Here is a 14,344-nt window from a genome sequence, read left to right as displayed (position 1 = left end):
AAAATAAAGAAAAAGAAATTGGCATTCTAGCTTCTGAAAATGCTCTTTTGTTTTTTCCCAGTGGTAAAACAATGAATCAAACATGCAGAGATTAGGGTAATAACACCATGCATTTTCACTTCCACCATCCCAGTTAGGTTTGGATCTTAAGAGAATAGACAGGAAAATAGGAATAGTCAGACACAATTTAACCGAAGTCCATTTTAGACTTATCATTAAGTGAAATTGAATTTATGTTAAAGGAGCTGGAGAACCACCACAGTCACTCAACACCACACAGCTATTTACCCCCAAACAAAGGCAGAACCAACGCCTTGCCCATCACTTGCTTTGTGGATCACGTTGCTTGTTGCACGCTGTGACCGAGATAGTCTAGAGAGCAGCCCAGTTTCCAGCAGTTGACTGGTCAAGCTGGAGACGTCTTCAGGAGCCATTCAAATTTCATTTACTTTGGAATTCCAATTGCTTTTTGCTTTAGAAATGCAGCTTTGTCCCTGTTGTTTCTTTGTACCATTATTGTTTTACATTTAGTACCATGGTAGCAGCCCAAAGTGTGGTATTAGCATGTTACTGAAGCTTGATGCTACGTACTACTCTTTAGTAGATTACAAACATTCTGCGCCCTGTTTTTTTTATGCTGACAAATATTAAGCAGGAGCAGCATCTTAACCGAAATACTGCTCAATGTATTAATTGCAGGCAGCAAAATACGTCCATACAAAAATAAAATAAAAAAATAGAAACTGTCTCCTTAACACATTCTTCTCATCGCTGAGCTGCCTATTTGTTTTACAAACGATGTGCCTTTATGAAATCAAAGTCTACGCATATTTGCATGGGAAGGATTGGTTGACTGCCTTGAAATAGAGTGTTCACCTGATCTGGTAACATGGAAGCCCACCACAAAACAATGGGACATTGAAGACAAACATTAACATTCCAAGTATAGTTCTAGGATTCATTTGATGTACAGTACAGGCTTATACAAGATGCTATGCCTCAATGTCTCCTGGGGCCATAAGTAACTCCAGAAAAAAAAGATTCTCATAAAACAATGGAGATGTTTTTTCTTTCAATAGCGCTGGCTCTACTTGCCCAAGGCTGCAGACATAGTGCGCGCGCGGCACGAACAAATTCATGTTAAGTGCAGCAGTCCTGCCATGCACCGCACGTTATGCGACGCGCGTGACAGGATTTAGAGGAGAAATTTTGCGCGATGGCCGCGTCACGCGAGCGTTTCAACCGACAAAGACAAAGCAGCCTGGTCACGGCCACGCCTCCCCTTCGCGCGCCTTTACTTGCACTCTGTCGCACGCGCGCACTATGGTTGCAGCCTAAGCTCTTCAGCTGGGACATTTGGATACATAGCCCTGCTGGTGTGTTTCAGCATTGCCTGTAGAGAATGATTCACTTGCACGGGTTTCTTTTTGGGGCAGTTTCACAGAAAGCCACACCCAGGCCTTTAATACTCCGATTAGTTTGTCAGAGAATATATTATAGTACAGGTCAGGGGTGCTTCATCTCCAGTCATCAAGCCACCCCAACAGGTCAGGTTTTCAGGATATCACTGCTTTAGCACAGGTGGTTCCATCAGTCCCTGCAGGTGACAGACTCAGTCTTCAACTGAGCCTCTGATTCAGCAACCTGTGCTGAAGTTGGGATATCCTGAAAACCTGACCTGTTGGGGGGGGGGAGGGGGGGGCTTGAGCGACTGAAGTTGAGCACCCCTGATACAGCGTATGAATGTAGATACATGTTATTATTTACCCATATACTGTATATTTGTGGTGAAACGTTCTGAATTTATGTGTTTGATTGCAGTGCTCCTCAACTAAGGCAGATAAACTTTTTGCTGCCAGAAGACCGACATGCTGCAAACCTCTTGGGCAGCAAAGAGGCGAATTAAATCCCTGCGTGACTTGAGAAATAAGGATTTACAATGTCCATTTTTGTTGTTGCAAGAGCTCATTTATTCTGGGATGCACACCCTCTAAATCAGTGCTTCTCAACTCCAGTCCTCACGTCCCACCAACAGGTCAGGTTTTAAGGATACCCCTGCTTCAGAACAGGCGCTCAATCAAAGACTGAACCACTGTTTGTGCCACCTGTTAAGCAGGGATATCCTGAAAACCTGACCTGTTGGATGGGACCTTAGGACTGAAGGCGAGAACCACTGCTCCAAATCACCCACTGATGCTAACCTCTAATGGTGACACATTTGTCTTGATTTAAGATTAAATCTGCAGGGAAGCTTTGCTGAAGGTTTTACTTTGCTCGAGAGCCTTTTGCTACAAAACCATTCATGAGAGAGGCGCTCTCTTAGGGAGAGAAATATCTGAATGGAGAGCTGCAGCGACCATTCTAGAGGTGAAACCAAAACAGGGTGTTACAGGTGTGGCACCCAAAATAAATAAAGCTCCAACTACCACATGCAGCACTTATCCTCTGACATCTGACTCCAAAAAACTGTTCATGATCTCAAGGTTCAGCAAAGTATCCGGCCGCTCCTCTTCTCTTACCGTGCACCCCAAAACAGGAACAATCTACCGGCGACTCTCACAGCCACCACCTGTCTAAGTCCTTTCAAAACTAAAGCTGTCTCACATTTTAATCTGGTCTGCAACGGTTACATTCGCCTATAATATTTATTATCTCTAACTGTGCATGCAATGTCTTGTATATAATGTATACCCTGTTTACTTATGTAACTGTATTTGTAACCATGTATTATTTGTCATCTTAACTCTATGCCCAGGACACACTTGAAAGCGAGAGGTAACTCTCAATGTATTACTTCCTAGTAAAACATTTTATAAATAAATGTAAAAAGGAAAAATCCTGTCTAATAATAATATAAAGATAGAATATTTTATCAGGGAAACGGTCTACAATAGCTATTTTTCTATCCACCTTTGTCAATAGACCCTGCAGAAATGTCTTTAACCCCTGTGTTACCAAGGGGTCAGCTGGAAGGAACCATTCTGTTGCAGTCTTTTGTCTTCAAATGTCATTTACCCAAGTTATTTGGCATGGTAATGGCATGTTTAATGAGGAACAGGTTTAATAGTACAATTATACAATTAGTTACAGCAGGGGTGGGCAAACTCCAGTCCTCAAGGGCCACAAACAGGTCAGGTTTTAAGGATATCCCTGCTTCAGCACAGGTGGCTGAATCAGTGGCTCAGTCATCGATTGAGCGACCTGTGCTGAAGCAGGGATATCCCTAAAACCTGTCCTGTTGGTGGCTTGGGAGGACTGGAGTTGGTCACCCCTTGAGACTTGAAAAATGAATACCAGCCACCTGACTTGTGATGTTTGTGGTAGTTTTAAATGTTTAAGATGACAGAAGATTTTCATAACGTGCACGATTGCACTGCTATGGGCCAAGTTCAAATTCAGATAATTTCAGGTCAGGTTGATGAAGTTTGAAGCTGCAAAATACTAATTTAATAGTTAGAAGCAGGGCAACCCCTGGGAATGATGCACCAACGCCATTCATTTAAATAGAAGTTGAGGCATTTTTCTCCATACGTTATTATTTAGAACAGGAGGTAGAGAGACAAGAGAAGCGATTTGGATTCTTTGTACCTCCCAACAACTTTTTGGTATCATTATATAAACAGGAGATTACTTAAAAAGCAGCAATTCCCCTTCTCTGGGTTAATTACCCGTGTTGGTTTTGCTGGCTTGGAGCAATGGGGTTCCCCAGAGCTGAACTCTGCTATTTTCAGTTCCAGGGACCCTCCAGACACCGCGAGAGGCCTCTGCAGCTTCTCCTACCCGATCTTTGGCGACACGTCGCCATGGTAACCGGCGGCAAAGGACGCCGCGGGGTATCGTGATGTCACATGACCCCGCTACGTCATTTGACGCCGGAGCCGAAGAGGGGTGGGGGCGCGAGCCGTTAGGTAGGTAGGCCGGGGGGGGGGGGGGGGGGGGGGGAGGGCGCAGGTTAAAAACTATGTGCACCCCTGATCTAAAGGAACTGCCCTACTAGTATCTGTACACAAGGGTAATGCATTATTCCTGCCAGATAATGAAATCTACAATTAAACTATAGCTGTTGTAACTTTTAAACTTGCTGTACACAAATGTGCAAGCTGAAACATAATTAGGCATTTTACCATGAAAGTGTGATAGTCATGTACCGTATGTGCGTTTGTGTTTATGTAATAAAAAAAAGCATGTGGTACAACAATTTCCTGTTGACTATTAAAAAGAAAATACAAACATATGAACATATGCTTACGCTGCTTAAATTAACACAAATACAGAAATGTGCTAAAACATTTAAACATGTACAAGCAAAATAAACTTTAATGGGAACATGCTTACAAGCATGCAAACAAAGGCCATGTAAAGACAAACATTAAAACAAACTGCACTAATACAGCAACACCGTTCTAACACACATTGGTTAATATTTCATTCAGCTTCTTATGTAGGTTATTTGCAGATGCTGAAGTGACTTTCTATCACAGTGGCGTTTAAATCAATATAGTGACATGCAGTTTCCTAGCGGGTGGCAAGACTCAAGAGATTGTCGAGGTACACAAAGCTACTACATTCAATTGATGGATTGGAGTCTCTGAACCATTTTATTGACTTTGAAATGGGTGTAACAGCTGTTTGCCTTACTGAATAAAATAGGTGACTTTGTCAAATACAACATATATCATAGATTTATGGCTTTACGTTTGTTTTACGAAAATAAAAATATATGTTTTTTTGTATTAACTAATACTACGGGTGACTCCATAGAAATGTTAGAACATTTGCATAGTCACGGTTAATAAATATATAAATATAATGTGAGAGAGCTATTTCAGATTACCAAAACGGTTTGAAAAAGGTAGAGAGACCCAACATTTGTGTACGGCATATTATTCACTAGAAAGAAAAACATGAACATACAAAAGAAAAGAAGAAGCTACGTGTCGCTTTCCTGACAAAAGAAAAGAAGACATGCATTGTGAATGGGAAATTATGGTAAAAGTACATTTGATGGAGAGATGCTGAATCTTATATGTTAACCATTATACAACAGAAGAAAAAAAAAAAAAGGATAATTAGGTGCTATTTGTAGGATAAATGTAACATAACAGCAGTAACTAGCAATAAGTGCTCTAAATCAGGGCGCTAATAGTTCCGTCCTCAAGATTTCTCTAATGAACACAATTAACCTAGCTCTAATTATCACTAAGGCAGCTTGATTTTGGTACATTATGTATTGCTCTCAGAAGTGTTCGTGGACTTTGATGACTGCATGCTTCTTCTATACAATCTATGAGAAAGTACATCACTTGCTAAAATGTTGTTCTTTTAACTCGCTGCTGGAAGGTACTAGAATACTTGCTCTGACAGAATATCATGGTTTAATGTTAAATTAGAACACTAGGAGGATACATTCAAATAAAAATGCTAATTATTTGATGAACATGAGGATAACTATTTTGCTAGGCGTTTCACCAAACAGAAAATAACGGTTGCTTTCCATTTTAATGTATCTACTTGGTAATCTTTAAGCTATTAGTACATGAATGTAAAACCAACTGTTAAGTTGTGATACAATACACCCCTATATGAAAATAAAATAAAATGTAATATTGCTTGTATAAGAACTAAAGCATATTATCTAACAGAGTAAAAACAACTTGCCCCAAGTTACAGATCTAGTGTTGGGACTTTTGCATTATTAGATCTTCGTGCGTTAAATGTACTACAAGTAGGCTTAGGTAATACACGTCTGTATAAAATAATTATAAATACTATGTAACAATCCACATGTAACATTCTGTGTGGATTCTGCAGAAAGCCGAGGCACCTTATAACACAACTTGGTGATTGTAGGGAGTTTGCATCAGCTGCAGTACCATTGCTGTTCTGTTATGTGAAAATGTGTCAATTCTAAATCCTCCTCTTGTACTTAAAGCTTGTGGGTTCAAACAACATAATACATAGATAGACTCAGAGGAAATTACCTGTCTTTCTTACCCCATGTCAAAGCAGCCTGAAATGTGTTGCTGTCCCCCCTTGCAATGAACACGTTTAGACATTACAGAATAGGGGTATAACTCCATGAGACAATGTCATCATAATCAATGCAACAACATCCTCATACAAAAATAACACTGAGTAGTAAAGTGTTTGGAGAGAAAAAAAAAGAAAAGAAAAAAAAGAAGGTAGCTAGACGTGTTTTTTTAAGTGTCTGTGTTTGGATGTATTATACAAGGTAGGTTACTAAATGTTTTTTTCGCCCAGAATATAGACATGTGCAAAAAGTTCCTACAAAATATCTGAGCTTCCAAATCTAGGGCCAATTGGTAGTAAATTTGCCAATCAGGGAAAATCAATAAACCAGGACACTCCAAAAGTTGTAGGGACAAAAAGGCAACATTGCAAGTAAGCATAACAAACAGTTCAGGATTTTACAGACTAAAAGAAATCTTCGTTCGACTAATTTTCGAGGAGTAGGAAGTGTCAACATTTTGGTCCTCAGTACAGAAGTCCCTTTAAAGCTACTGACATGTTTGTGAGGTCCCTCTGAAGAACAAAACACCAACACTTTGATTTATAATACACCTTCTGCTCTATCGTACCTTTGGAGTGCCCGTATCTATTGGTCTCTATAAATAACATTTGTTATGCATGATCCATACAATAACAAAAAACACGTCACCTAGCACCTGTTATTAGTATAGTCCATTAAACATGAGCTCTATATAAAAGATTATTAACAGTGAGTCTCGGCATATTGTGAAAACAAGAGAATGCGATGAAACTAAACTGCGGTTACTAAACAAGCAGCACTTTTTGGTTTTACAGTCCAGACCACTGCCGGTCATTGGCTGTTCTTCGGCTATTAAAGTTTTTGTAGTTTTGGTAGGTTTGTGATCGGTAACTAACCCGTGGGGATTCCTGGTCAGATGGCAATCCATTTTGAGAAATGTGCTCTCCTTCCCTTGCCCCTTCCCTGGAGAGAGAGAATAATACAGATGTCAGAAGATGTGATTATAAGAGGAGCTCTGAGTATCAAAGCGCGCGCGCACACACACCCCGTACCATTGTTGTGGCGATTCGCTTTCCTCCGAAACCTTTGGGCTCAGCTCAGGAGAAGGAGGTTGCCTTTTCTTCTCCTCCTCTTCTTGCAGCCGACGTACTTCCAACAATTCCAACTAAAAAACAAAACAGGAGGAATGATATAAACCCCCAAAAAGGTTAATGGTATTTCAAGACTTGACAGGTATGGCTTTCAGTAGACGGCTCTCTGCCATGGGATCAAGAAACCTGGTAATTTCCCATTTAAAGTGCTTACGTCACAAAGATATTTGAGGTTATACCAATGTTATACTGGTTGAGCAGCATTTCATGATTACTGAGCAATATTTTTCTCCAATTACAAATTAACACGCTGCACTATCTAATCAGAGTATCGCTGGACAATTTCAGCACTACAAAGCTCCTGCTTATCAGCACTCAAATACTGTAGATGCAAAATGGTTAACCATCCGTTAGGGAAACCGACCTATGGTAAAATATAATAATAACAAAAAAACCCAGTAAATACCGTAGTAAGTCTTTCCAAAGCTGAAAACCTTTCATCCCAAGTAGCTGCAGATTTCTCAAATGCCTCATGCCTCTTGATTAATTTTTCCACTTCATCTACACTCTGGCCTATTTCACGACTTGACAGGTAAGGCTCCTGTCCGTACAGCCAGGCCTCTGCAACACTGGCGTCTCTGGAGAACTGATGCACCTCCAAAACTGAGAAGAGGCAGAATTAAGTGACATGAAGAAGTAATGCTACATACAAAAGAAAATAACAACAGAAACGGGTTTGCACGGTGTAATGAGAAGTCTATGAATGAGTGCATATTCCGAGGGGGTCCTCAGTCTACAAAGCACTGGCATTCAGGGACTGGTAGACTTCAAATGGTGCATTGTATAGGAGGTGTGGCACCCAACATGCAAGTTCCTTGTTTTAATTCATATCTAGGCCACTTGCAACCCATCTGATCTTGGGAAGTAACAGTGCATTTGGAGAGTATATTTAAAAACAGAATATACATACATCTCAGGAACTGCGTAACCAGCCTCAGCTATAGTACCATCTGCCCTCATAGACTTATTACATCCAACAATATCTTGAAAGCCAAATCTTTGACAGCTTGGTTTCAATATTTTATCTTCTTTATTGTATGCTCAAGATATTTACTATTCTACCATAACTTTGATGCAAATGAATTATAACTAAATCAAACTAAGGCCTGGGACATAGTAGAGAAGGCTGTGCTGAGCCCCCTGCATCTGTCATCAGCGCGTCTTTAGCAGCCCCTTCCGCACGCTTCCACATGCGTGCGGAAGCTCAGATATTTTGAGCAGACAAGCAAGTTTAAAATTTGCCGCTCAGGGGAGCGGAGGAGCGGTCACGTGACTGCTCACATCCAATGGGAGCGAGGGACTAGCCCCGCCTCCCGCCACGCCCCCAAAGCGCGCTCACTGCCTCACCTGCCAGGACACAAAAAAGCTCCAGTTTGAGCAGGCGAGGCAGAGCAGGAGCGCGGATCAGCGCGGCCCGAGGCACCGTGCCCAAGGCCTTAAGCTCTCTATGTATAGTGCGGCCCAAGGTAGTTGATCAAAATGTCCTTCACCAGCCTCCCAACCGCAGCTGCATGCAAACTCATAAGGCCGCGTCCATACTGCGCACGACCGCGTGCGCCTCGAACAAAAGGCCACACCTAGACGTAGCACAGATCTGCTTACTTAATCTCAGCCACTCCCATCTGTCTTCCCATTTGTCGATCATCTCTTTTCTCTTCTCAGTCAATTGCAACAATTTTTCTTTTATCTGGGGTTTAAGTGGGAAAAATATCGTCACACAAGCAAAACACAGCCCAGAAAGCACATCATCAGAATTCACCGCTGTCATGGGACGTCAATAAAAGTCGCAGATCAACAGGACCAATGCAAAGTGCTCTTAAAATTCCAATTTGTGACGCCTCTTTAGAAGTAATTATCTATGGCAGCAAAACCATGTATTTCTCATAGGAGCACTGAATACAAAAGGAATTGATTAATACAATGTTTTTCTTGTAGGAAAAAGATTATTAAAGTAGTCAAGGTTTATTTGATGTTTTTTGTATACTTGAGGCTGGCACAGCAATTAGGGTGGGTTAATGGGAGTTTACATTTAGTGGATGAAATAAGAACGTGGACAAACAGCAAAACACTTTGATTAGAGCTTTCAGACGTCAGGATTCTGTTTCAGTGCCTCTCAAAACTGACCACATACAGAATGGAAATAAAATTGCCCACCTACTATTTCTGTATGTTCAGAAACGTCTGACTTATTCTTTGTAGACCTTGCATAACAGAGTTTGTAATATATAGGTACACTCTAGGTATGTTAGAAAAAATAATAATAATCATATTCTTTAATGTTGCAGTCTCTTCATTGCGGGAAACAGTTGAAATGTACGCGTTTACACTGCATCCGAATTTAGAAGTGTAATACGGAGGTCTTCCCCATTTACTAGTACCCAACACCCACTATCAAAATGTAGGGTCGGCGAGTGGGGAAAACATGCAGTCAGGACACACTCGGGCTTCATTACCAAGTCATAATGCACCAGGAAAGGTAAAATAAATAAATCAGAAAGCAAGGAGAACACAGCAGACTTGCACTGCTTCTGCTGAAGGCGCTTGTCTTTGTTATAGTCAAGTACACGCATATCTGCAATGCAGCAGCAGCAATAAATGAAACAGGTATTTTACCTCCTCCGATGCGTAGTGCTTCCTTGCCAAGAGAGACTTGCCAAGCTCAATACATGTAGTAAAACTGTCATTACGGGCATCAATTTCTGCTTTGATGCCCTGGTGATTATTCATTAGTAATTCAACTGATGAAACATCCCTAAAATGAGAGGTATTCAAAAAGCACAATGAATAACATACATTTATGGGTGGTTTGCCCTACATTTTCACTGCACCAAATTATAATATTCTAACGTGAAAAAGCGTGGTGCTCAGCTGCCTACTCAAAATCTCAGGGACCAAATACATACTAAACAATGCTTTACCAGAAGACACCTTCTGACGCTGGGAGACACCAAGTAAAGGTGGCAGAGAAGGGCTTCCCGGTGTCAGAGTCTGATGGCATTTTTTGCTGTGCAACAAAAAGTTTTATAAATTACTATCTGCTTATTGCATATATGACAGCCTCAAATTGCGTGCTTAGAAACATCAACTCATAACATCAGTGGTGGCCAACTCCAGGCCTCAAGGGTCATCAACAGGTCATGTTTTAAGGATATCCCTGCTTCAGTACAGGTGGCTCAGTCGTTGACAGCCACCTGTGCTGAAGCAGGGATATCCTTAACACCTGACATGTTGGTGGCCCTTGAGGACTGGAATTGGCCACCCCTGATGAATGGTCAACCGCACTGTCATGAATCCAACCAATAGTTCCACAAACTTTGACCACGGCACTAACAATTCTACCCATGTCATGACTGTATACTCCGGTGTATCAAACTTGTGTCTTTTGGTGTTATTTGGAACGACAAAATCAACATCACTATTCCAAGTTGTGTGTCACTTTCTAGCTACATTTTCTGCAGTCTCAGAAAAATGTATTATAGGGTACAAACCCAAATATCCTCCAGAATATCACATAATAAAACATTTTTATTTTAGCTGTACGCAACTGAATCCAAAACCTACCGAATTACATTTGGATTAAGGTTTCTGTATTAGATTTTGAACACACAATAATTAGAAAAAAATACTTCCCTAGAATGGAAAACCCTCATCATATTTTTTTTTATTGCAGCTCTTTCATGGCGCTTGCAAAAGAACACCCACCATTACGCCGAGGATCTAATTTTAGAGTTTACATCATGTGGAAATGTAGACAATAAACACTACTTTGTCTATAGGACCCTTAAAATCTGTGGCACTCAAACAGCACATAAATTTACATTGACTTTGGCCAGCGTTGACACTGCTCGTTCAGTGCAATTTATTTTGGGCTTTTTTAAAATGACAGCATGTAAAAAATATTCTACAATACCAAACACTGAGGTGACATCTCGTCCATAAATGTTGGTCACAAAGTGCCACATATCGGCAAGAAGAATCCTCCAGCTGCTACATAAAGCCCAGGGTAACCATACCTTGGCTTCTCTTGCGCTTCGATCTGCCGGATAACCACTTCCATCCAGAGCATGAGGTCCCGCACCATACTGAAGAAACGGAACTTATCGCCTGTATCCCCCAGTCTCACCCTTCGTCCCTCACATGCATCCAACAAAGTCTTCCAAGCCTCCAGGACCTCATTCTCCCTCTTCTGTATGTCATCTGCTTTATCTCCAGCATACGCTGCCTGCAGACGGGCAGCATCTTCCTGAAGCTGCCTCACCTGAGGATTTAAATGAGAACCTTTGTATAAACTTTCAACTTGCTTCACACAGAAATGACATTTGTTTTACAAAGCCATTACCCGCTTAAAATACATTATCTGAAGATTAGAAATACAGTTCAACCCCGTTATAACGTGATCCGTTACAACGCGAATCCGCTTATAACACGATGCAAGTGTGGCTCCCAATTTTTCGTATTTATGAATACTTGACAACACGATTATTGGAATCTTTAATACTTAATGTACAATTGTATGCATTGTACAATACTTTCTAACGCGATCCGCTTATAGTACAATGTGTTTCTTTGGACCCCAAGCACAGCGTTATAAGGGGGTTGAGGTGTACTTCATTTTGCAAACGAATTCCTCAATCCTCTCCAGCCTGTTAAACGTTATACAGCTCTCCAAATAGAACGCCTCAACATATGAAATTGTTGCATGAGCATTGCGTACAACTAAACTGGGGTTGAAGGAAGTGTATAGTCTTAAAACCCATTCACAACAATCGGTTTGCCCAGTTGGGGCTCTTCTGTTTTAGCTGGATCTCAGCTTCTCATTGTGACACTGGAACTGGCTGCCCACCAAACACCATGAGAGCAAGTTGGATAAAATATAAAACACTTGAATAAATCTTTGTATACTTAAAACACAATTCTACATAGTGAAGTACTGACTTCAATGTGTCTTCATGTTGAACACAAACGGTAGTATTATCATTTCTGTATTTGGGCAACTGGAAACCCTGTTTCAGACAAACATCTATTGCAATTATTGGCACGAACATCAGAACCATGGAATATAACTTTGCACACATTCTACATTTTTCTGGGCGCAGTTACATGAAGTGACGGTCACTGCTTCCTCGGAAAAGTCTAGCAGGTCACAGAGCAATTACAAGTAGGAGTGTAGAGTTCAATTTCCTTTGACACGCAATGAGGCATCTGCGTCTAATGTGAAACCCTGCCCCTGTGCCACCAGCATTGCAAAGTCCCAAGACACTGTGCACATTTCATCCATACAATGTTTTTAGATACTTGGCTTTAACATCCAAGTGACCTGGATTCAAACTATTCACAAATAAAATGATGTCAGCATTTAAGATCTCCGATGAAAGACCATCACTGTCTGTAATATTATGTACCAGAGCAAGCTACAATAACATTCATGATCATTACGGGGTTAGAGAGGAGGAAATCTACATATTAGCCTGTGGTGCTAAAGTAATTCTCATGGCAAAATAATCTAGTCTCCGCTTCCACCTCTGGGCTATTAGAAAGTAATCAGGTAATTGAATTGCAGCAGTGTAACAGCTGTACAATAATAACTGTGCATCTATTTCTCCCTCTATTCTAATAGGTGCTTGTTACCAAGTCCAAAGAAAACACACTTTCCCATTTTTGTGTCAGTGTATTCAAGATGGTAATTAAGACTTATACATAACTGGACTCATATACGGACTACAACACTGTAAATGTATGCCACATTCACACATTGTGCCTATATATGAATGCCTTCACTAAAACACAGTCAGATTTCCAGTGGGAACATTTCACAGAAAAATCTTATGACTAGACTGTTTACTTTAATGGATCTCTGCAAAGAAGTTTACAGCTCACCTGGGTGCCCAGTGCTTGAATGTCGTGCTCAAATGTTGTATGCATTCTTTGTAGTGTTTCTACTGTATTTTGATCCCTGCCAAGCTCCTCTGGAAGTTTCTTATGTTTGTCTTGTATGCGTCCAAAGATCTCCTTTGCATCGTGGTAGAATTTGTGCAGTTCGTAAGAGGCAGCCAGTATCTGTGTTCTTGTGTCAATCAGCTCTAGGAGGTCAGCCCACGCTTCATTGAGACCATCCTTCCATTCTGCAATAGTTGCTGCATCGGAATGTCCAGAATTAATAAGGTCATCTGCCATGTGGTTGACTGTGTCCACCCTCTCCTGTCCAATATGTCCAGTGTCACGTGCAAACTCACGAAACCTCTCTTGTAACATCTGGAAAAGTGAAAAAGCAGATTCACGTTACAATTTTTTTTTAAAATGCAAGAGCTGCCTATATTGCTAAGTTTTGTGCAGCAAGTGGCAGGTCTTGTCCGCAACAAAGTGTTCGTCTGCGGACATGGTGCACGCGATCGCGCGCATGAACAAATTCATATAAGTGCACCAGTCCGGCCCTGCAGCACGCGATAGCACAACAGGATTTGGAGACAATTTTTTTTAGTTTTTTTGCGCAACGGCCGCATCACGTGAGTCATTTGAGCCAATGAGGGCGAACCAGCCTGGTGATATCACGTCCATGCCTCTCTGATGTGCACAGAGTCCACAAATCGCTCAGGCGACAGGCGCGCGCGTCTTCTTGTGAGCTTGCATGCACACTGTGACCGCAGCCGTAGATAAAAAGGGTCATAAGCAATTATAAATAAATGATATTACATTATAATAATGCATTTCCAGGTTTCCTCAATCATAACAAATGGTGGCAAAATGTCAGCCGTATCCCAAACCACACTACAAATAATCAGAACCGGAGTGTACAAGTTACCAGTCAGTCATCGCAAATATCATTTCACATGCATTTACGCAGCTGCCTCAGGTGTGGAATCCTGCCAGCACCATCCCTGTGCTCTACTCCACTGTGTAAACCCCATCATAGAATGAATGACAAATATCTTACCCAATTACAATCAAATACAATTGACAGAAGGGAAAATAATGTATAATGTAACATGCTCACAGACACGACAAGAATAAAAAACAAACCAATCCTAGGCGCCATTATCATACATACTGTAGAATGTTACCAATGTTTCAGGACAGAGCCTGTTCTTGGGATTACGTATTTACACTACACGTATTAACAGACATAGGCAAAAATAAAAAGGCAAAAGCAATTTGCACAATTATTTGCAACTGTGTAACTTAATAG

General features: G+C 41.0%; 1 protein-coding gene across 3 annotated transcripts in view; it reads right to left on the bottom strand.

The window, feature by feature from the left end:
- Positions 1-14,344, bottom strand: part of SPTBN1 (spectrin beta, non-erythrocytic 1) — a 155,999-nt gene that overhangs the window by 6,740 nt on the left and 134,915 nt on the right. For 2 of the 3 annotated variants that reach the window (XM_075595946.1, XM_075595947.1), the window contains 7 exons: positions 13,039-13,413; positions 11,175-11,419; positions 9,775-9,913; positions 8,764-8,848; positions 7,568-7,764; positions 7,063-7,175; positions 6,907-6,973 (listed from right to left, as the gene is read on the bottom strand). In XM_075595946.1, coding sequence (XP_075452061.1) covers positions 6,907-6,973; positions 7,063-7,175; positions 7,568-7,764; positions 8,764-8,848; positions 9,775-9,913; positions 11,175-11,419; positions 13,039-13,413 — 1,221 coding nt within the window. Of the gene's footprint in view, positions 1-4,322; positions 4,946-6,906; positions 6,974-7,062; positions 7,176-7,567; positions 7,765-8,763; positions 8,849-9,774; positions 9,914-11,174; positions 11,420-13,038; positions 13,414-14,344 lie in introns of those variants that run through there. The other variant, XM_075595948.1, reaches the window with a different exon arrangement.

This window comes from Ascaphus truei, chromosome 4 (genome assembly GCF_040206685.1).
Source record: "Ascaphus truei isolate aAscTru1 chromosome 4, aAscTru1.hap1, whole genome shotgun sequence".
NCBI classification, from domain to species: Eukaryota; Metazoa; Chordata; class Amphibia; order Anura; family Ascaphidae; genus Ascaphus; species Ascaphus truei.
The sequence above is the reverse complement of the archived record's forward strand: the minus strand, read 5'-3'. Positions and strand labels throughout refer to the sequence as shown.